Here is a 24,335-nt window from a genome sequence, read left to right as displayed (position 1 = left end):
CTCTTGCCATTGTTTCGCTAATGAGACAATACCTCTCTTTTTTATTTATCGTAAGCGGTGGTAGCGCGCACAAAAGCAAGCCATGCTGCGAGCGGCGACAGGTCGTAAACACACATTATCAGAATGCGAGAAACAATGCATGACACAGTACAATAACGCATTTTCAGCTTAGAATGCCGTAAACACCTATAACAAAGAGAACAGCACTTATCAGATCAAAGAAAAATAAGCAATCGATTCAAACCAGACGAAGCACGTGAAAAAGGAAGGGTGCCCGTATAAATATGGACGGAGCGCCTGACGCATAGCAATGGCAACCTGGTAAAGCTTAACTGCTAACCTTACGACTCTAACCAAACTACTGTAGCTGTATAGCCATTCATTCGACCTGAATTGTGTCTCATATTACAATGGACCAACTTTGTTTCGATTTGGAGGTGCGGGCTAAAACTTTTCTCTCCCTCGAATTTCGAGTCTTAAATTTCAGGCGCGGCTTAGATCCGGGAAATTTCTTTTCCCTTGATTTTGAGTCTCATTTTTCAGGTGCGGCTTGGATTCGAGTAAATACGGTAACTACCGTGAGTGACACTGAAATGTGTGGCGGCCCCAGTATTTAAGAGGCAGAGGTCGAACTGAGACAGTAAAAAGTTTCGACATCTCTACCTCGGCTAGTGAGCACGGTGCCACCCCACAATGGGTTATGGGTGTTAAAATCTCCCAAAAGTAGGAAAGGTTTAGTGTGTTGATCTATCAGTGCAGCTAATACATTCAGGGGTACTGCACAATCTGGAGGAAGATACAAATTGCAGACAGTTATTTCCTGTGTCGTCCTCATTTGACTGCCACAGCTTCAAGAGAGGTTTGAAGGGACACAGTTTCACTACAGACTGAATTTAGGACATAAACGCAAAATCCATGTGACACTAGATTATAGTCGCTCCGGTTCCTGTGATAGCCCTTATAGTCTTGGAGGGCTGGAGTCCGTATTGCTGGGAACCAGGTTTCCTGGAGGGCAATGCAGAAAGCAGATGTTAAGCTCAACAGTTGCCATAGCTCAGCCAGGCAGTGGGAAAAACTGTCACAATTCCACTGGAGGAATACATCATCATGAGACTGGGAGGGCATGGAACATTTAATGAGGAAGGTTACACCTCAGAATAACTTGCTGCCACCGACTTATTGGCTGAGCAGGCTATATCCAATGTGTCTGACGGTCCGGCGAGATCTAGGTCCTCAGTGGACGTCAGAATCTCTACCTCACACGCAGAGCTTGTAGGTAGCGGTGGTGTGGGTGCCACTGCAATTCCCTTGGTCTTGGGGATCTATTTTCGATTTCTTTCGCTGTTCCTTGGGTTTCCCTGGCTGGGAGGACTTCAATGATTCAGTCTCCGGGACTGAGGATGAGTGTGAAGCCATACGACCAGCTGCTTTTGGGCTCTTCAGCCACTGGCAGGTGTCATCTTTCGCAGTAGCAGAAAACTGGGAAGGGAGAGACTCAAGGGACCTTTTCCTAGTGAGAGGAGCTGAAGAAGACTTACGCTTCTCTGGCTCAGAAGTGGGGACTAATATCCCTGATGGTTGGGGGGATTTAGCTCCTGAAGTAGGTGGTGCATAATCAAAAGGGAGGGAAATGACCCCCCCATCATCAAGGGTGCAGGTGTAGTCTTCTGGTTCTGAGAGGCGACAGGAATGCGAGGAACCGATGGGGCGACAACAGTTCTCGTAGTGGCGGCGTAAGAGGTGGTTACAGCCACAGGATGTAGGCACTCAAATTTCCTCTTGGCCTCAGTGTAGGTCAGTCAGTCCAGGGTCTTATATTCCATGATTTTCCTGTCTTTCTGTAAAATCCTGCAGTCTGGTGAGCAAGGTAAATGATACTCTCACCAGTTGACACAGATGGGATGCAGGAACATGGAGTATTGGGATGTGATGGATGTCCACAATCTTGACTTGTGACACTGGATGTGCAGCAGGAAGACACATGGCCGAACTCCCAGCACCTGAAGCACTGCATTGGGGGAGGAATATATGGCTTGATGTCACAGCAGTAGACCATCACTTTGACCTTCTTGGGCAATGTATCACCCTCTAAGACCAAGATGAAGGCACTGGTGGCAACCTGATTATCCCTTGGACCCCAATGGACACGCTGGACGAAATGAACACCTCACTGCTCTAAATTGGCGCAGCTCGTCGTCGGATTGCAAAAGAAGTTCCCTGTGGAATAATATACCTTGGATCATATTTAAGCTCTTATGGGGCGTGATGGTAACAGAAACATCCCCCAACTTGTCACAAGTGAGTAATGCCCATGACTGGGAAGAGGATGCTGTTTTTATCAAGACAGACCCAGAGTTCATTTTGGACAAGCCCTCCACCTCCCCAAACTTGTCCTGCAAATGCTCCACAAAAAACTGAGGCTTCATGGATATGAAAGATTCCCCATCAACTCCCGTACATACGAGGTACCTGGGTGAATAAGCTTCACTGCCATCCTTAGCCTGGCGTTCCTCCCATGGTGTGGCCAGCGAGGGGAACGATTTGGGGTCATATTTCTTAGCATTGAAGTCAGTCTTTGCTTGCTTAGAGACTGCTGATGAAGGACCATCACCAAGAGATGACGTACTACACTTCAGGGCATGTCATCTGACCTGATGCCACCCACTCCGACCAGGGGGCCTCCCACAGCCTCAGCAAGGGCCACCTGGCAGGATGGCCATTGCTGGGAGTCCCGATGCCAGAGGGAGATGGGCATACATGGGGTGCTAACGACACAGGCATCAGCATAGCGATTCCTGTGTTGTCAGGGGGGCTACAACCAATGGGGTACATGGCAGTCCCACCACAATGGACTGGCTACTGTGCTGGATATGAGATGATAATAAGTCTACGGTCATCGTCGGCACAGAAAGCAACACTGCATAGTGCTTGGTGGAAAACGCATCTGGGAAGGTGTCCTCACCCAAGGGATGGAGAATGAGAGGGACTGCAATGCGAAAATGAGAAAGTGGGCTAAAGATCTCAATGCACGATGGGCACGATGCACCGTGTTAAGTCACCCTTCCCCAATTGGCTTGCTCTTCCGGAAAATTTAGAAAGATGGAGGTCAAATCCGACAGAGGACCATCACATAAAGGCTGAAATGTGTGACCACAGGCAGGAATACCTCGGGCCTATTCTAACCCCTGGACTTGCAGGGGGAGGGGGATGAAATGGTTAAAGAGGGAAATAGTCTGACTGCAATGTTGCATAGGGTGGGGAGGCAGATGAAAAGCCACTTTCAGTTGAGTGAGAGAGTTGTACACTATACCTCACTTGATAGCATATTTTAGAAAACTGGAATACTGGCAACCAAGTTGGTTAACACGTTCAGATTACACAGACGTGGAACAATATCTCAATTGCTTTATTACATTTGGAACGAGCTGAAATATTTACACGTATCCCCCCATGCAAGATATAATGAAATATGAATGAGGGGTAGATGTGAGCTGTTGCTGGCTTTCTAGAGCTTATCATTATTACTTTAACCCAAACACACACACACACGTGACAATAACAATGTGAATTACTTTAACAAAATATCTTACCTAAATCATCTTTTGATTTCCTTTTCCCCTCCAAGTGAAGTGGTTCATTTTCTCCATTTATTTTTTTGCCTCCTTCAACCTTAATATTCAATGGACCATTGATTACTCTTTCTTTCGTAATATTATCAGCATCCAGTTTCTACAGCAAAATAAATAAATATCTCCACATAACTTATTACAATCAGATGAAGCAAACAAAATTTTGATAGAAAACAGAAATATCTTGGCAATATGTGATACATTATATGTTACAACATTAACTGTTTAATCCTTAAACAAAATTAATGTAAACTGTTGCAATGACATGTCACCACTCTCATTACCAAAAATGTACCTGTCACTTGCTGAGACAGTTAATGACAGCTCGAAAACTACCAACTCAACTTAAACATCTGTCACTTCTACAATTATTGATTATGTTTCTTCGCATCATTAGAAGTTCTACATGGAAGCTTTCCATTCTCCTAATTTAATCTTGTACAATCCTGCTTGACAGGAACTTTGGACACTACAGTATTTCATAGGAACACACAATGTGGAATTAGTCCTGCTCTTTATTTACATTTATGCAGCCTCATAATAAATTACTATAAAATGTGATCTACATACCGTGGATGCTGAATTAGAATTATTGTTTCCAGCATTTGGACTCAAAGACAGCACATGACGAACACAATGCTTCTTCTTTTTGCCAGAGCTATGTCTCAGTAGGCCCCTTGACCAAGCAGATCGACGACGCTTTTTTGAAAGGCATGAATCACTGTTGAACTTCCAATGACTCTTGGGGAAACCTATACATGAACTACAAATTATTATAAATTCGCACATATGCAGGTGTGCGCACGCACGCACGTGCGCGTGCACACACACACACACACACACACACACACACACTTGTCCTTAGCTGCTTTTCTATTGATACCAAAAAGAAGAGAGATGTAAGTCTGCCCCACACTACAGGTGTAAACAATGTGTGCACCTTATTCATGTAGTGATGCCAATGAGGAATAGGAAGGAAAGATTATTTTTAACATCTTATTAGTGTTAAGTGCATTAAGTAAGAGATCAACTTCAGACTGGACGAGAATGTTGCAGGAAAATGGCAACCATCTCTGGAAGGACAACTTCGGGATTCGCCTGCATTGATTTATAAAAACCGACACATTTCAATTAGGATGTCCAAACAGGGGTTTTAATCTTGCTCCTTATAAATGTGTGTCTGATAACCACATTATTTTGCAAGATAAATGAAACTTTGTGTTTTGTGCTTCACACAATAATGGCATTGCAGATAGAACCCAAAAAATAATTTCTCAGCTGCAAACATTTGTGGTTAGTGGTATTTTTGTCATAGACACCACACTATTTTTTCAAACCCTCCTAGCAACTGACTACAAAGCAGCGGCAAATAAAAGTGTTCTGTCTCAAATCCTCCAATCTGGAATGCCTTTCGAGTACTTTTAAATCTTTTTAATGTCGGTTTAAGGTGTGTATAAACAATTGCTCCTTAGATTTCAAAACGCCACAGTGTGTAGAGGAGAAAAGTGCATATAACTGGCAGATGAAACTTACCAGCTCACTAGGGTAAGTGTTCTGATGGCACTGATATATGAGCTGCACTAATAACTGCCTAATTTGAAATCATGTTACTGGTTTGAAATTGTGTTCTTGTCGCTGAACCCTCCATTCATCCCACACTGATGTATATGGCAACTTGATATATTCTGTTGTGTCAGAGAGAGAGAGAGAGAGAGAGAGAGAGAGAGAGAGAGAGAGAGAGAGAGAGAAATTTGACAATTTTCAACATTTAAATAAATAAATAAATACTTTCGCTGTGCCTTAGCAGCTAAAATTCTGACGCCATGTTTCTTTTAGCGTATTCTTTCCGTATTAAAATTTTCAGGTCAGGTTCTACATATTGGTTTGGACCACAGGCATGCCAAATATTACAATTTGTCCCTAATTATCACGAGTTCTAGGCCAAAATTAAGGTCTTACTGGACCCCCTGTTAAAATTACAGAATTCACTATTCAAGTTATTTTAGTAGTTTGACAAAACAATGTTTTCTGTTGCATCATTTTGTGAACAACACATTCCCCACACAGTGTTCCCTTGCCAACTTCACTACCTTTGGTGCGTAAACTTGTAGTTATGTTCCAATTTGGAATACTGAGGTTCACATGTGATGTCACTGCCAAGTCTGAAGCAACTGGGCCGCATTTAAATTTTTTGCAGTGTTTGAATTGTCACGTATACTTTACTTGGTTAGCCTGTTTTTTTCCTTCCAATAGTCTGGAAATTCTTTGTGTCATTAGCAGTTCTGAAGATTTATTTTATCAATGCAAGAATAATGATTAAAGTTCACTTTTTACTTCTTTGAAAACTCCTTTCACTGTACAATGTTTTAACTGTTTTGCCCTTTGAAAATTGGTCATTGATCTTATTTCAGACTCCACTAAACTTTTGCTTTAAAATAACATCTGCATTTTACATTTTGAAAAAAGCTGACTTTATTAGGGTTAAAGGCACAAAATTTTACTTTTCGAGTGGTCAAATTAGGCTTACATTCTGCTAAATGTGTATACTATCTCAAAACAGAAACACATGGGAGTATCTCTGAAGATCCAAAATGCAAGAGAATTGTTACTGGCAGTGTGACTGGCCGCTATATTTATAAGAGCTAGTGAAATAACTTGTGCGAGAGGAGTCAGTCAAACCTACCAAGCCCGCGTGGAGTGTTAACTGAATTAATTTGTTTGCAAAAAATGCAAGGGTATTTATAGCTGGTACAGAAACTGAATTTACAGTGTGATTTGAGACCTGTTTACCTAGAGATGAAAAATGTAAATAATGGAAGTATCACTTGATAAAGGCCACATGGAAGTTCACACTAGATGCAGCCTTCACTGTTTTTAATATATCCTGTGTACTCTAGCGTATATACAAACACAAGCTACATAAGCATATTAAGAAAAATATTCTACGTTTAAGGAACAGGTAAGTAAATACGACAAGTTAAGCCAAAAGTAGGGTGGCAAATTACTGACCTCTTTCAGATCACATATAAAGAAGAAAAAAATTACTGACAGCAAAATCAGAAATAAAATAGTAAAAATGAGGACAGAAAAATCACAATTTCTCTACATGTGACAAAATAAATAAATAATGGGAACCAGTTTCATTTAGGAGTGTGATAGACCTTTTGTTTAATACTGTAAGAACATAGTCATCATCATCTTTCAGGTGAAAAATTATCCATTATTAATGCTAATACAAAGCTGCCCCCCTCCCAAATACTTGTACATCTGATACACAGATTTAACAACCTTATTTATGGTGAATGGTTTAATTACACCTTGCGTTCTTTAGGTCTTCAAATACAAACCTGTTATTTCATTTGAACCATTTCCTCCACTTGTATCGGTAGAAGTCATTGAGTCTTTAACTGGTGTACTTGCTAATTTTGGGCTATTTTCTGGAAACAGAAAATCCAAGTTAGTTAAATTGAGAACAAGCAAATAACATTGATTATTTAAATTTTTTATAGACATACATAAGAAAGATTTATGTTAGAACCAACTACACCCCATCCCATCCAAATCCTTACAGCTTCTTTCACAGACTACCCTCCTTTTCACTGGCACTGCACAAGATGATGTGATACAGCAAATAAAATTATGTACTATAAAATTGTGAGATTCTGCAGCAAACATTTGGATAATCCCTTTTAATCTAAAAAATCATCAGCTAAATATATACCATATTTTATGGGTTATAAGATGCACTTTTTTCTTTGAAAAATTGCCTCCAATATTCAGGTACGCTTTACCTTGAAATTAATCTAAAAATGTCCAGTGTTTGATTTAAAATTCCTGCCAGTCTTAAAAATGACCATATATTCGATGCTGTGGGAAACCTATATCTGGCAACATTGGATTAAATTGGCAGCAGCAGTGTACCAATGTGACAAACATGAGCTTCAGGGACTCACAAGCTTGACAACAGTCTGCCTCCTGCCCCACCATCACACACCCAGTATCCTGTCGAGCCTATGGTGTGTCACTGCAGTCAAAGATGCCAGTGAACTTGAATTGAAAGTGATTTGAGTTATTGGCAACAGTATAACGTTAGAAGCTAGTTTCGCAAAGAAAGAAATAGACCAAAACTAGAAGATGATGTATTGAAATGGATTCAAGGACACACTAAAAAAATGGCATTGCAATAAATACAAGAACAATTCAAATACATACTTGTAATCTAGTGCTACAGTGGAACTTAACAGATTTTAACATAAGGGTTGAGTTGGTTGATGCTACGGGTTTACGAAGCGTTATGGACGTAGCATGCGAATCAAAACCAAAATTGTTCAGAAAATACCACAAGAGTATGAAAAGAAAATATTATATTACCATCACTTTATTGTTCAACATCAAAAGAAAACCAGTGTGTAACTAAGCCAAAGAGTGAATCTGGATGAATCTCCTATGACATTTGATTTGCCTAGTAACACAACTGTTGCCATAACAGGTGCTAAAACTGTAACTATAAAAACGAGTGGACATGAAGAAATACACTGTACATGACAAGGGTTGGATGGATGAGGCTCGTATGAAATTATGGATTAACAGTGTGTGGGTGAGAAAGAAAGGTACTTTACGGTAGAAGAGTTTCCTTCTCAAGCTACATCAATTTAGTAGTCATTTGAAAAATTCTGTGAAAGAGAAATTGAGAATGGGAAATACAGAGCTTGTTGCTTTTGTTCCAGGAGGACTTACTTCACAATTTCAACCTCTTGATGTGTCAATAAATATACCATTTAAAGAGTATATGAGAGAGGAATGGAACAAGTGAATGAGGGACGAAACCCAACATGAATTCACACAAAGGGAGCTTTAAAAACGACCTACAAACAAACGTGTCAGTGGATAAAAGAGCCATGGTCTAGAGTGAGGAAAGACATTGTTAAATCTTTCAAGAACTGCGGAATAAGTAATGCTCTTGATGGCATTGAAGATCATCTTATATATGAAGTGGACAACGAAGATGATGATGATGAGGAGGAGGAGGAAGAAGAGAGTTCAGATGATCATTTTCAGGCATCTTGAAGGTCAGTTCGGTTTTATAGACCAACTTTTTTTAGTATAGCTTTGCAATCTAATAATGAAAATGAAAAAAAAAAGGTTATTTAAAAAAAAATGCTTAAAAATTAAGGCGCATCTTACAGCTCGTAGTGTCTTTTACTCCATAAGAAATGGTGTCTTAAAAATCCAATACTTCAGATGCAACAGTCAAACCAAACCTAGTAAAGGCAACTGAATACTATTTCTCTCATAATGATACGATTGTAGTTGGCTATAATGCTCCCATGGAAAGATCATATCTCATTGTTGACAGTAATCTCTAACCAACTGATCACAGCATTCATCGCAACACTCAAAACACTAGATCATTATCTCCATTGTCTTCCTACAGTTCTGGTTCCACTACCACCAAATCACTTATTTATCACTGTAGATAACATACTCTCCAAATATTCCCACTTTCTGGTCATAGCCTTACTGTTGCAGAATGTAACCCACACTACCCTGCACCACAACCATCTTCCTACCATGTTCGTGAAACCACATTTTAATTATTAATTTCTTCTCCTTTGAAGATCACACTTAAAATCAAATCTGCATAGCTTCTTTCCTGTACATTATGAAGTAACTTGTTTGAATCATACAGATGAAAAAGTTTTTGTTGGCCGTATTTGGCTAGTGAGGTCCACGGACACTATGATATGAAATGCATGGGATGAAAGCACGTGATACTACTGATGGTGATCCATTTACCAAATGGGGGACACGGAACTCATTGACACTCTTGATATCTGAGAGGGGTACAAATCAGCACCAAAAAAATTTTCTGTCAATTTGTCTGTGAAACACTTCCAAGAATTGCTCTTAGCCAAGCAACACCAAAATCTTTTGCTTGTTTCAAAAGTTCTATGATGGCACATCAGTAATTAATTCGGGACAGGTGGGGATAGTTCTTTCCCCAAAAATCTCAACATCAACTGCCAAACATACTTCACCCTGCTCCTCTACGCTCAACAAGCTTAGCTTCCTGGACACTGATCTCCGCTTCCTATCACCCCATAATAAACACATTAATCACTAACAATACCTCAGAATTGCTATGTTACACTTTCAGTGACAGGCACCTGTGGATACTTCATCTTTATCAGCTGGAGTTATTAAATATATCGATTAACCAGCTAGAGCTTTTACATAAATTATTAAGGTAATATGATCTGTATCATTAAAAAAATTATTTTAAAAATTCTGAGTGTCAACATTCTAAGGGGAGTCAAGAAAAACACGATTTCCTACTATTGACATTTTGCATAATGAATATGCAATAAAATTGGGCAAAGTAGACTTATTATCAGCCTGTCAGTCGCTGTTTTTATTTCTGACTAATAGAACCCTATTTGAAATGGCTCTGAGCACTATGCGACTAGACTTCTGAGGTCATCAGTCGCCTAGAACTCAGAATAATTAAACCTAACTAGCCTAAGGACACCACACACATCCATGCCCGAGGCAGGATTCGAACCTGCGACCATAGCGGTCTCTCAGCTCCAGATTGTAGCGCCTAGAACCGCAAAACCATATTTAATATCAACCATTGGCAGTCAAATTTTTTTATATAAGGTGAGCTTTATTTCATCATGTCTTATTTTAGACTGAGTGATTTTTGGCAGTTTCTTCTGAAGATGGGTGACACTGGCCAAAATCAGCTAGTTTGAAATAATAAAACAGTGACTGACCTATTGGGACTAAGCATATCTTGTACAAATCAGGATTGAGAGGTAACTCCCTGTGACACATATGCCCAATTTCGATCAAATAAAATTTGGCTTCCTTGTAGTTGTAATTTCTGAGCACTGCCTGTGGGTGGAATAGCAAGAAAGTGAATTAACACTGCCATTATGGCATACTAAGTGCCCTCCACCAGACAGCGGATTGTAGAATTCAGAGGTGGATGTCCCTTCCATCAGACAGTGTCTTGGAGAGATCAGTTACAGATATTTTTGTGGATAATTGTAAGTCAATTTGATTCTATGACTAAATTGCTTCACAACCACACACACTGTACACAACACTCAGCTAGAAGTGATACTATCTACTGTCCATTACGGAACCAGGAGTTGGTCTCCAGCCTACAGTAATTAAGAGCAAGGCTATCTGGGCAAGGATATTACTGTAACTGTCTGACAGGACACAAATATCAACCAACTGAAGGAATGGGAAATATGATGTAAGATTAAGGAGGGAGAATGTTCACTGATAAATTTTACACACTATCTTACAAATGCTTACCAGATACACATGAAAGGGATCAGACTTTCAAATTTACTGCTAACATCAAGGATCTAAAACAGAGATGGCATTTACCTTTACTTGAAGTTTGTTCATTTGTGGTGAGCACAAACTCAGGTGCAAATCGTGATGGAGATTCTGCCCTCTCTCTTCTTGCTTTTGCTATAACTTTACACTGCTCCTCAAAATCCGAATCCATTTGGGCTTTTATCAATGTATACGCAGTATCTCTCAGTGAACAAGCACGATGTCTTATAAGTTTGTCAGCAGGCTCCCTGTAAATCAGAAAATGCAAATTATATGATAAAAACATGGCAGGAATTCCCTTTAATTATTTTAATATTGACATCTTTAATCTAACTACCATTGTTACAGCTGCTGCTAAAACAACTAGTAACAACACAGGAAATACATGACACAGACACTACATTTTAAATTTGATCACAGGTTAGCCCACAGACTCAAAATACAATTAGTTGCCTTTTACATGATTCGCTTAAATTTTTTATGCTTATCTTCTAAAGTATAAATAACAGAAAAACCATACACGCAGAAAAAACACATACTATATACAGAATTAACATTTAACCAGAGGGAATGTGTCATACGGAATAATAAAACAAGTATCTGAGCAACATCTGTGGAAGGGGAGGAGACTATTTCTCATCTATTGAAATGGGGACGTGACTGACATATGAAAGTCTTTTTTATTTTTTTATTCTTAATTTTGTAGGTTTCAGAATTTTCACAATTATTTTAGTAAGAGATGGTGAAAACCAAAAAAGTTGATAAAATGGGTACAGATGCTTGGGAGGAAAAGGTTTTAAAAACTTAAGTTGGAATGGAGTAATATGGTGGTGAAGTGTGGCTAACTTCATGGTGCAATTTTTTTGACTGGACCCACTACGACGACTTGTCTGTCAATGTTATTGCTCATTTATAGAAAAAGATCTTCCGAGACAGAGTGAACCACCTTTTAGACTTCTAAAAAGAAAACAGCAATATCTGATATTCAGTAAAAGGACAGCAACTTGAGTCTAACTCCGTAATTTGGCCACAGTCTGACTGCATTAAAATTACATTCATAAAAATACACACATCAAAAAAGTTTTGCATCACCTCGGTTCCGGAACCTGTACAGCAAATTTGAATAGAGATCAACGTAAACATCATTTCCGCCCTTTTTATTGCTCATGAAAACCACACATTGCATGTTGTATCACCATACAGCGAGACCTTCAAAGGTGGTGGTCTAGACTGCTGTACACACCGGTACCTCTAATACCCAGTAGCATGTCCTCTTGCATTGATGCATGCCTGTATTCATCGTGGCATACTATCCGCAAGTTCATCAAGGCACTGTTGGTCCAATTGTCCCACTCCTCAATGGTTATTCGGCATAGATCCCTCAGAGTGGTTGGTGGGCCATGTCGTCCATAAACAGTACTTTTCAATCTATCCCAGGCCTGTTCGATAGGATTCACGTCTGGAGAACATGCTGGCCATTAGTTGAGCAATGTCCTTACCCCAAATGAAGTCATTCACAAGATGTGCACGATGGGGGTGCGAATTGTCGTCCATGAAGACAAATGCCTCGCCAATAGGCTGCCGATATGGTTACACTATCGGTCGGAGGCTAGCATTCACATATCATACAGCCATTACGGCACCTTCCACGATCACCAGTGGCGTACATCACCCCCACATAATGATACTCCAAAACAGCAGGGAAACTCCACCTTGCTGCACTCGCCTGGACAGTGTGTCTAAGGCATCTGCCTGACTGGGTTGCCTCCAAACATGTCTCTGACAATTGTCTGGTTGAAGGCATATGCGGCACTCATCGGTGAAGAGAATGTGATGCCAACCCTGAGCGGTTCATCCGACATGTTGTTGGGCCCATCTGTACCACACTGAATGGTGTCATGGTTGCAAAGAGGGACCTTGCCATGAACGTCTGGAGTGAAGTTGCGCATCATGCAGCCTGTTGCGCACGGTTGAAGTCTTTAAACACGACGTCCTGTGGCTTCTCGAAAAGCATTATTCAACATGGTAGCATTGCTGTCAGGGTTCCTCCTACCCATAATCCATAGGTAGTGGTCATCCACTGCAGTAGCATCTCTTGGGCGGCTTGTGCGAGGCATGCCATTGACAGTTCTTGTCTCTCTGTATCTCCTCCATGTCCAAACAACATCGCTGTGGTTCGCTCTAAAACGCCTGTTCACTTCCCTTGTTGAGAGCCCTTCCTGGTACAAAGTAACAATGCAGATGCGATCGAACTGCAGTATTGACCGTCTAGGCATGGTTGAACTGCAGACAACATGAGCCATGTACTTCCTTTCTGGTGGAATGACTGGAACTGATCGCCTGCCAGACGCTCTCCATCTAATAGGCGCTGCTCCTGCATGGTTGTTTACACCTTTGGGCGGGTTTAGTAACATCCCTGAACAGTCGAATGGACTGTGTCTGTGATACAATATCCGCAGTCAATGTCTATCTTTGGGAGTACTGGGAACCGGGGTGATGAAAAACTTTTATTGACGTGTGTATTATCCACATAGGAAGAAAACAAGATGGCAGTTGGTGGTGAAAACACACAAATAAACAATCTGATAAAATTGTTTGTGAAAATCCCCCCCCCCAATAGTTTCCAGTAGGTCATCTTTCAGACACTGCCTGACACTCACTTTAGTTCTTGCAATGCAAAATCATGTTAGCAGCTGCTTGGAGCACTGTTACAGGAACTCTCTTATAACAGCAGAACTGCTTCACATTCATATGTTACAACTGAAGGGTATTACTCAGGAAAATTTGATACATCAAAACGCTGTCTATAATGAATATTGGCAGTTACAGCAGTGATGGAATCCAGATACTGCTTGCTTAATGTGTCTCCTCTTTCCCCGTAAGGAAACAGAGTAATACGGGAGGGGTGGGGGGCGTGGATGTCCTCAAAATACGTGCAAAGCACAGCACTTTTTTCTTTCCATTGTCATTTCTGCAAACTGATTCCCACCTCTGTAATTGTGCCATTAAAGACCTCTGTCCATAACAAACCCACTAATTGCCAGCAATACAACTGTTTTGACATCTGTGATCCGATTTGCCTTTTTTTTTATCCTCATCAGTGTCTCTTTGATGTGAACACACTCACTGTGAAAGTCACTTTGCTATGGTAAAATAACATCTACAATCATATGACAGTGTAGGATGGGAGCAAGAATGAGAGAGAGAAAGAGACGAAAGGATAAGGTTAAAGGGATCATGGAGTGGGACGGAAACAGATTGGGAGCAGGGTGGGGGATTTCGCAGGAATGGAAGATATGCTGCACAGTTCAAAGCTGCTGGTTATGAACTTGAGGAGTTTACAGCGTGAATGTTGGAGCAGCTGTTGAATCATTGGTGGTGGTGTGTACAGGATGTCAGTAGCTGCCATTTGTACATTTATGTGGGTATGAAGCTGACTAGTAGTAATTTCTGTATAAAAATGTACGCAGTAGTTGAATCTCAGACGGCAGATAAAAGGAGAGCTTCCACATTTGGACATTCTGCTAACTGGTTAGGCATGCCTACCGACAGTACTGCAATAGGATGACATGAGTAAGTATACGGGAAAGGTCCTGTTCTTGACAGAAGAATGAACCATAAAACGCAGGACTGGGAGCGGGAGAAGAATATGGATGTACTAGAGTAGGATGGGTTGTGATAAATTTTAACTTTTGGGGCTCATGATAGAATTTGAGGAGGACATCCTTCACATCGAGGTAAAAAGGTAGGCATTAAAAGGCAACAGGTGTGGAAGAGTTTCTCAATGCATGTGTGCTCCCTGCCGCCGTTGGATAAGCAGCTGCCAGCAGAAAGTCGTATACTCCTAGCTCACTTATTTGTTACATAGTTTAATTCTTAATTTCTTTGCATGTTTTTGGTACTTGCATTGTTTAATTCATAAATTTCGGGCGTATAATAGTATTTGAGAGTTGTAGCATCGCGTTTTAGTACCTGAATAGTGTAAAATCGCGTAGTCTCCTTCCGCCACCGAGCAGTGTGTCAGCAGTGCGCAAGTAGCAGCATTACTGCATTTACTAGGCAATCTTCTATTTTAATAACCGTTTAAATTTTGTATCTGTTTGTTTGTGCTCTCTGTAGATTAGTTCAGACGTTCTTTGCACAACAGTTTTTAGCATGGATAGGGACTGCAACTGCTGTGTTCGGATGCAGGCTGAGTTAGCATCCCTTCGCTCCCAGCTTCAGGCAGTGTTGGCTTCAGTCACACAGCTTGAGGCTGTTGCCAATGGGCATCAATGCGGGGGTCCGGATGGGGATTTGTCAGGGATGGCCAGCTCGTCCCATGCATCCCCCGATCGGACTACGAGTGTGGCTGCCCGGGATACTGCCCACATTGAGGCTGATCCCTCACCTGTGGTAGAGTGGGAGGTCGTCTTGAGGTGTGGCAGGGGGGCGAAAGACATTCCGGAGGGCTGAACGGAAGGACTCTCCAGTTTGTCTGACAAACCGGCTTCAGGCCCTGTCTCAGGCTGATACTGATCTTCGGCCGGACATGGCTGCTTGTCCTGTTCCAGAGGTTGCCCCTCAGTCTGCAAGATCCGGGCGGTCGCAGAGGGTGGGCTTACTGGTAGTTGGGAGCTCCAACGTCAGGCGCGTAATGGGGCCCCTTAGGGATATGGCAGCAAGAGAGGGGAAGAAAACCAATGTGCACTTCGTGTGCATACCGAGGGGGGAGTCATTCCAGATATGGAAAGGGTCCTTCCGGATGCCATGAAGGGTACAGGGTGCACCCATCTGCAGGTGGTCGCTCATGTCGGCACCAATGATGTGTGTCGCTATGGATCGGAGGAAATCCTCTCTGGCTTCCGGCGGCTATCTGATTTGGTGAAGACTGCCAGTCTCGCTAGCGGGATGAAAGCAGAGCTCACCATCTGCAGCATCGTCGACAGGGCTGACTGCGGACCTTTGGTACAGAGCCGAGTGGAGGGTCTGAATCAGAGGCTGAGAGGGTTCTGCGACCGTGTGGGCTGCAGATTCCTCGGCTTGCGCCATAGGGTGGTGGGGTTTTGGGTTCCGCTGGATAGGTCAGGAGTCCACTACACGCAGCAACCGGCTACACGGGTAGCAGGGGTTGTGTGGCGTGGACTGGGCGGATTTTTAGGTTAGATGGCCTCGGGCAAGTACAGAAAGGGCAACAGCCTCAAAGAGTGCGGGGCAAAGTCAGGACATGCGGGGACCAAGCAGCAATCGGTATTGTAATTGTAAACTGTCGAAGCTGCATTGGTAAAGTACCGGAACTTCAAGCGCTGATAGAAAGCACCGAAGCTGAAATCGTTCTAGGTACAGAAAGCTGGCTGAAGCCAGAGATAAATTCTGCTGAAATTTTTACAAAGCCACAGACGGTGTTTAGAAAGGATAGATTGCATGCGACCGGTGGTGGCGTGTTTGTCGCTGTTAGTAGTAGTTTATCCTGTAGTGAAGTAGAAGTGGATAGTTCCTGTGAATTATTATGGGTGGAGGTTACACTCAACAACCGAGCTAGGTTAATAATTGGCTCCTTTTACCGACCTCCCGACTCAGCAGCATTAGTGGCAGAACAACTGAGAGAAAATTTGGAATACATTTCACATAAATTTTCTCAGCATGTTATAGTCTTAGGTGGAGATTTCAATTTACCAGATATAGACTGGGACACTCAGATGTTTAGGACGGGTGGTAGGGACAGAGCATCGAGTGACATTGTACTGAGTGCACTATCCGAAAATTACCTCGAGCAATTAAACAGAGAACCGACTCGTGGAGATAACATCTTGGACCTACTGATAACAAACAGACCCGAACTTTTAGACTCTGTAAGTGCAGAACAGGGAATCAGTGATCATAAGGCCGTTGCAGCATCCCTGGATAAGGAAGTTAATAGGAATATAAAAAGAGGGAGGAAGGTTTATCTGTTTAGCAAGAGTAATAGAAGGCAGATTTCAGACTACCTAACAGATCGAAACGAAAATTTCTGTTCCGACACAGACAATGTTGAGTGTTTATGGAAAAAGTTCAAAGCAATCGTAAAATGCGTTTTAGACAGGTACGTGCCGAGTAAAACTGTGAGGGACGGGAAAAACCCACCGTGGTTCAACAACAAAGTTAGGAAACTACTGCGAAAGCGAAGAGAGCTTCACTCCAAGTTTAAACGCAGCCATAACCTCTCAGACAAACAGAAGCTAAACGATGTCAAAGTTAGCGTAAGGAGGGCTATGTGTGAAGCGCTCAGTGAATTCGAAAGTAAAATTCTATGTACCGACTTGACAGAAAATCCTAGGAAGTTCTGGTCTTACGTTAAATCAGTAAGTGGCTTGAAACAGCATATCCAGACACTCCGGGATGATGATGGCTTTGAAACAGAGGATGACATGCGTAAAGCTGAAATACTAAACACCTTTTTCCAAAGCTGTTTCACAGAGGAAGACCGCACTGCAGTTCCTTCTCTAAATCCTCACACAAACAAAAAAATGGCTGACATCGAAATAAGTGTCCAAGGAATAGAAAAGCAACTGGAATCACTCAACAGACGAAAGTCCACTGGACCTGACGGGATACCAATTCGGTTCTACACAGAGTATGCGAAAGAACTTGCCCCCCTTCTAACAGCCGTGTATCGCAAGTCTCTAGAGGAACGGAAGGTTCCAAATGATTGGAAAAGAGCACAGGTAGTCCCAGTCTTCAAGAAGGGTCGTCGAGCAGATGCATAAAACTATAGACCTATATCTCTGACGTCGATCTGTTGTAGAATTTTAGAACATGTTTTTTGGTCGAGTATTATGTCGTTTTTGGAAACCCAGAATCTACTCTGTAGGAATCAACATGGATTCCGGAATCAGCGATCGTGTGAGACCCAACTCGCTTTATTTGTTCATGAGACCCAGAAAATATTAGATACAGGCTCCCAGGTAGATGCTATTTTCCTTGACTTCCGGAAGGCATTCGATACAGTTCCGCACTGTCGCCTGATAAACAAAGTAAGAGCCTACGGAATATCTGACCAGCCGTGTGGTTGGATTGAAGAATTTTTAGCAAACAGAACACAGCATGTTGTTATCAATGGAGAGACGTCTACAGATGTTAAAGTAACCTCTGGCGTGCCACAGGGGAGTGATATGGGACCATTGCTTTTCACAATATATATAAATGACCTAGTAGATAGTGTCGGAAGTTCCATGCGGCTACACACTGTGTAGGAAGCTGCCCTGTGTAACCACAAAAGGCATAGTTGATGATCTAGCCCCTATATCTTAGACCAGGCCTTATCGGCGTCAGTGTAAGAATACGGACTAACGATCATGATATCATTATAACAATTCTGGTTACAAGGGTTAACAAATCCGTTAAGAAAGCTAGGAGTGTTTCCACTAGAAAGAGCAGATAAGCAGGTGTTAGCATCTCACTTGGACAGTGAACTGACGTCACTCAGTTCCAGTACAATGGATGTAGAGGAATCGTGGGAAAGGTTAAGCAAACTATAAATCATGATATGGAGAATTAAGTGCCTAGTAAGTGGATTAAGGTCAGAATACCCATAATGGTTTAACAACAAGATTCAGAAAATGCTGAGGAAGCGGAGGCTGTTGCACTCTCTGTTCAAAAGAGAATGCACAAATTACGACAAGCAAAGGTTAGTAGAGATTCCCGTGTCTGTGAAAAAATCTATGCATGACACGTAGAACTACTACCACCGACATACCTCAGCAAAGTATTTGGTAGAGAATACAAGAGGTGGTCCCATGTAAAATCACTAAGTGGGTCTACAGCTTCCACACAGTCACCTTATCAGTCTGGTGTGTCAGTTGCAGATAGCAAAACGAAAGCCAATGTTTTAAATTTCATGTTTACAAAACCTTTCACACAAGAGAATTGTACAAACATACCATTGTTTGGCATCGAACAGACTTCCGTATGGATGACACAGTAGTAACCATCACTGGCGTACTGAAACAACTGAAAGCTTTTAAAGCAAATAAGTCACCAGATCCGGATGGAATCCAATTTCGGATTTTCAAACAGTACTCTACGGCAATGACCCCTTACCTACCTTGCATTTATTGTGAGTCTCCCACCCAGTGCAAAGTCCCAAGCGCCCAGAAAAAAGTGCAGGGGACTCTCATATACCAGAAGAACAAAAGAATGGGCCCGTAAAATTACAGACCAATATCCCAAACATCAGCTTGCTGCAGAATCCTTGAACATATTCTCAGTCCGAATATAATAAATTTTCTTGAAACAGAGAAGCTTATTTATATAAATCAGCACCGTTTTAGGAAGCATTGCTAGTGCAAAACTCAGACTGCCCTTTTCTCACATGATATACTGAACACTACGATGTGCAACAGGCAGATTCCATATTTCTAGCTTTCCAGAAAGCATTTGACAAGGTGCCCTATTGCCAGCTGTTAACAAAGGTACAAGCATATGGAATATGTTCACAGATATGTGAATGGCTTGAAGGCTTCTTAAATAATAGAACCCTGTATGTTGTCCTTGTCGGCGAGTGTTCATCAGTGACAAGGGTATCATCAGGAGAGCCCTAGGTAAGGATGATAGGACTGCTGCAACATCCTTTTGAGGAACAATATTGAGAAAATTTAGAGAACCAGCATTTGAAGCTGACAGCAGAATGATTCCGCTGCCTCCAACATACACTGCACCTAAGGACCACGAACAGAAGATATGAGAAATTAGGGCTCATGTGGAGACAAACAGATAGTCGTGTCTCCCTAGTTCTATTAGTAAGTGGAACAGGAAAGGAAATGACTAGTAATGGTACAGAGTACCTTCTGCCACACACTGTACAGTGGATTGCAGAGTATCGATGTAGATATAGACAATTAAGACGTCTTATGATAATGGAACACAAATTGTGGAAATGCATTGGAAGAAGTGATCGTGCCTTGAGTGTAAGAAAGAAGGTTTTTCACAATGGTTGGGAGCAGGTGGTCCTACAATAACCTCTTATAACTTACAGTATATCCTGAAATATGTCGTATAAATTGTTTTCTCACAAGCAGCCCTCTTACTCCTGCCTTTTACTTGCACCACAAATTTAGTTTCCACTGGTTGCACTACTGATGACTCCATTACTGGTGGTTGCTGTCATTCTTAACCAATGTCTACAAGAAAATGCCTGCAGTCTCTCTGTCTACATAAAAATCCCTGTCCCATCATCACCATACTCGTAGTTCACCACTTTAAGTCTTACGTTTCTGGACACCAGCATTCCCCATGCCGTCTTTGCCATAGAATACTAACTTCCCACTGTCCTTCATATATCAATCCATCACATTCTTCCTAAACTATTTGGACAATCACATTTTAATTAATTATTATTTTCCTTTCAATTTCATATCTTCAAAGAAATGAGCAAAACTGCCACAGGTACACCCACTTGACTTTCCTATGCAATTCTGTAGATGATTATCCAGCAAAATACTTCCTATTTTCACCCAACGCCTTAAATACATAGCCTGATCCATTTTCATTCACATTATCTTCAAAATCTTTACAAAGACGTGCACTGATCTTTTCTTCACAGCCGCAGTGCTTAGTCCCAAGGTTGTTTCACCTGCTACTTCTCTGTTCCGTGAGTCATTGAGCTACAGGTCTATCTGCACATCTGATGGCTACACAAAAATCCCACTCCTCATCACAAACAGTAACCACCAGTAGTACTAACACAATGTGAACTTTCTGCCTTTCTAAGACAATTACACTAAGAACCCTCCACCACAAAACTGAGGGCGACATGCGCAGAATACAATAATAAAAACATTCCTTCCCTACAACTTTGTACATTTAATATTTTCAGTAATGGGAATCAAAAGTTATGTAATTATGCTGATAATGCTGCAGACAGGCTTTACAAACAAAGAATATCCTGCTCGCTTAGTCCATTAAGCCAGTAACTCATTATGCTGTTCCTGCTCTTTGTCAGGTAGTCAACAAGTCATTTCCAAGCAGACAACTATGTACAAGAACTATCCCACAAACTATCTTTAGATCCAGCGACATCACAAATACTTCTTATCCAATCAAATGTAGGGCATATGTGAAATCAGTCGTGTCTTATACCAACTCTGTTGAAATTATTAAACAGCAACTTTTTTTGGGGGGGTGGGGCGCACAACTACAGTGGTCATTAGCGCCCAGACTAAATTATGAATGCACTGCGAGGCACAATGTTAAAACAGCAACTAAAAAGAACAACACTATAAAACGCACATTAACAGGCCAGGGATTAAAAGAAAACAGCATAATCAAATGTCATTAGATAGGTTTGTCAAGTGGATAAAATGAAAAACGCGAGCAGCTGCTCCTAGGTCATCCGCTAAAATTTCATCCAGACTACATAGCAGGCCAAGATCAATGCGAGGTGTATTAAAATTCGGACAGGACGTGAAAATGTGGCGTACCGTCAGCAGATGGCGGTGGCTGAACCGGCAGTGTCCAATCCGTAACCGGGCCAAAACGACCTCCTCCCACCAAGAAGGGCGTGAAGAGGTCGTCCAAGCCGTGGGGAGAGGTTTCAAGGCCCGAAACTTGTTTTCAGTAAGTGTCGACCAATCGGCATGCCACATGATAAAATGCGCTGACAAATGACCCTGCTAAAATCGGATGAAGGCACCCAACAAGAAGCTGTCCGAAGCTGGAGGACCACAGCCATATGTGGGAAAAATATATTTAAAAACGAAGATGATGTGACTTACCATACGAAAGCGCTGGCAGGTCGATAGAAACACAAACAGACACATACATACACACAAAATTCAAGCTTTCGCAACAAACTGTTGCCTCATCAGGAAAGAGGGAAGGAGAGGGAAAGACGAAAGGAAGTGGGTTTTAAGGGAGAGGGTAAGGAGTCATTCCAATCCCGGGAGCGGAAAGACTTACCTTAGCGGGAAAAAAGGATGGGTATACACTCGCGCGCGCACACACACACACACACACACACACACACACACACACACACACACACACACACACACATATATCCATCCACACATATACAGACACAAGCAGACATATTTAAAGACAAAGAGTTTGGGCAGAGATGTCTGTCGAGGCAGAAGTGCAGAGGCAAAGATGATGTTGAATGACAGGTGAGGTATGAGTGGCGGCAACCTGAAATTAGCGGAGATTGAGGCCTGGTGGGTAACGCGATGAGAGGATATATTGAAGAGCAAGTTTCCATCTCCGGAGTTCGGATAGGTTGGTGTTGGTGGGAAGTATCCAGATAACCCGGACGGTGTAACACTGTGCCAAGATGTGCTGGCCGTGCACCAAGGCATGTTTAGCCACAGGGTGATCCTCATTACCAACAAACACTGTCTGCCTGTGTCCATTCATGCAAATGGACAGTTTGTTGCTGGTCATTCCCACATAGAATGCATCACAGTGTAGGCAGGTCAGTTGGTAAATCACGTGGGTGCTTTCACATGTGGCTCTGCCTTTGATCGTGTACACCTTCTGGGTTACAGGACTGGAGTCGGTGGTGGTGGGAGGGTGCAAAGGACAGGTTTTACACCGGGGGCGGTTACAAGGATAGGAGCCAGAGGGTAGGGAAGGTGGTTTGGGGATTTCATAGGGATGAACTAACAGGTTACGAAGAAACTGCCTGGAACAGTTCCGTCCTCCGTCGCAACGGGACCCACCTCCTCTTCCTCAAAATCACCCTCTCCAAACCTTCCAGGAATTTCTGACTTCCAGCCTTGCATCTCAATCCTTCTTAAAAAACCTTAATCCTACTCCCAACATCACCACTGCTGAAGCCCAGGCTATCCGTGATCTGAAGGCTGACCGATCCATCGTCATTCTTCCGGCGGACAAGGGTTGCACGACCATGATACTTGATCGTCGGGAGTATGTGGCTGAGGGACTGCGTCAGCTTTCAGACACCACCACATACAAAGTTTGCCAAGGTAACCCCATTCCCGATGTCCAGGCGGAGCTTCAAGGAATCCTCAGAACCTTAGGCCCCCTCCAAAACCTTTCACCTGACTCCATCAACCTCCTGACCCCACCGACACCCCGCACCCCTACCTTGTACCTTCTTCCTAAAATCCACAAACCCAATCATCCCGGCCGCCCCATTGTAGCTGGTTGCCAAGCCCCCACAGAACGTATCTCTGCCTACGTAGATCAACACCTTCAACCCATTACATGCAGTCTCCCATCCTTGATCAAAGACACCAACCACTTTCTCGAACGCCTGGAATCCTTACCCAATGTGTTACCCCCGGAAACCATCCTTGTAACCATTGATGCCACTTCCTTATACACAAATATTCCGCACGTCCAGGGCTCACTGCGATGGAGCATTTCCTTTCACGACGATCACCTGCCACCCTACCTAAAACCTCTTTCCTCATCACCTTAGCCAGCTTCATCCTGACCCACAACTTCTTCACTTTTGAAGGCCAGACCTACCAACAATTAAAGGGAACAGCCATGGGTACCAGGATGGCCCCCTCGTACGCCAAACTATTCATGTGTCGCTTAGAGGAAGCCTTCTTGGTTACCCAGGCCTGCCAACCCAAAGTTTGGTACAGATTTATTGATGACATCTTCATGATCTGGACTCACAGTGAAGAAGAACTCCAGAATTTCCTCTCCAACCTCAACTCCTTTGGTTCCATCAGATTCACCTGGTCCTACTGTAAATCCCATGCCACTTTCCTTGACGTTGACCTCCACCTGTCCAATGGCCAGCTTCACACGTCCGTCCACATCAAACCCACCAACAAGCAACAGTACCTCCATTATGACAGCTGCCACCCATTCCACATCAAACGGTCCCTTCCCTACAGCCTAGGTCTTCGTGGCAAACGAATCTGCTCCAGTCCGGAATCCCTGAACCATTACACCAACAACCTGACAAGAGCTTTCGCATCCCGCAACTACCCTCCCGACCTGGTACAGAAGCAAATAACCAGAGCCACTTCCTCATCCCCTCAAACCCAGAATCCCTCACAGAAGAACCACAAAAGTGCCCCACTTGTGACAGGATAATTTCCGGGACTGGACCAGACTCTGAATGTGGCTCTCCAGCAAGGATACGACTTCCTCAAATCCTGCCCTGAAATGAGATCTATCCTTCACGAAATCCTCCCCACTCCACCAAGAGTGTCTTTCCGCCGTCCACCTAACCTTCGTAACCTGTTAGTTCATCCCTATGAAATCCCCAAACCACCTTCCCTACCCTCTGGCTCCTATCCTTGTAACTGCCCCCGGTGTAAAACCTGTCCCATGCATCCTCCCACCACCACCTACTCCAGTCCTGTAACCCGGAAGGTGTACACGATCAAAGGCAGAGCCACATGTGAAAGC

At 42.7% G+C, this 24,335-nt stretch overlaps 1 protein-coding gene across 1 annotated transcript in view; it reads right to left on the bottom strand.

Moving 5' to 3' along the window:
• LOC124803084 (ATPase family AAA domain-containing protein 2-like) overlaps positions 1–24,335 on the bottom strand; it is a 238,536-nt gene that overhangs the window by 59,052 nt on the left and 155,149 nt on the right. Inside the window, exons 19-22 of the mRNA XM_047264216.1 lie at positions 11,034–11,233; positions 6,977–7,066; positions 4,200–4,381; positions 3,591–3,729 (exon numbers count right to left, since the gene is read on the bottom strand). Of these exons, the coding sequence (XP_047120172.1) occupies positions 3,591–3,729; positions 4,200–4,381; positions 6,977–7,066; positions 11,034–11,233 (611 nt within the window). The remainder of the gene's footprint in view (positions 1–3,590; positions 3,730–4,199; positions 4,382–6,976; positions 7,067–11,033; positions 11,234–24,335) is intronic.

Source organism: Schistocerca piceifrons, chromosome 6, assembly GCF_021461385.2.
Source record: "Schistocerca piceifrons isolate TAMUIC-IGC-003096 chromosome 6, iqSchPice1.1, whole genome shotgun sequence".
In the NCBI taxonomy this organism is placed as follows: Eukaryota; Metazoa; Arthropoda; class Insecta; order Orthoptera; family Acrididae; genus Schistocerca; species Schistocerca piceifrons.
This window is presented reverse-complemented; position numbering and strand designations above follow the sequence as displayed.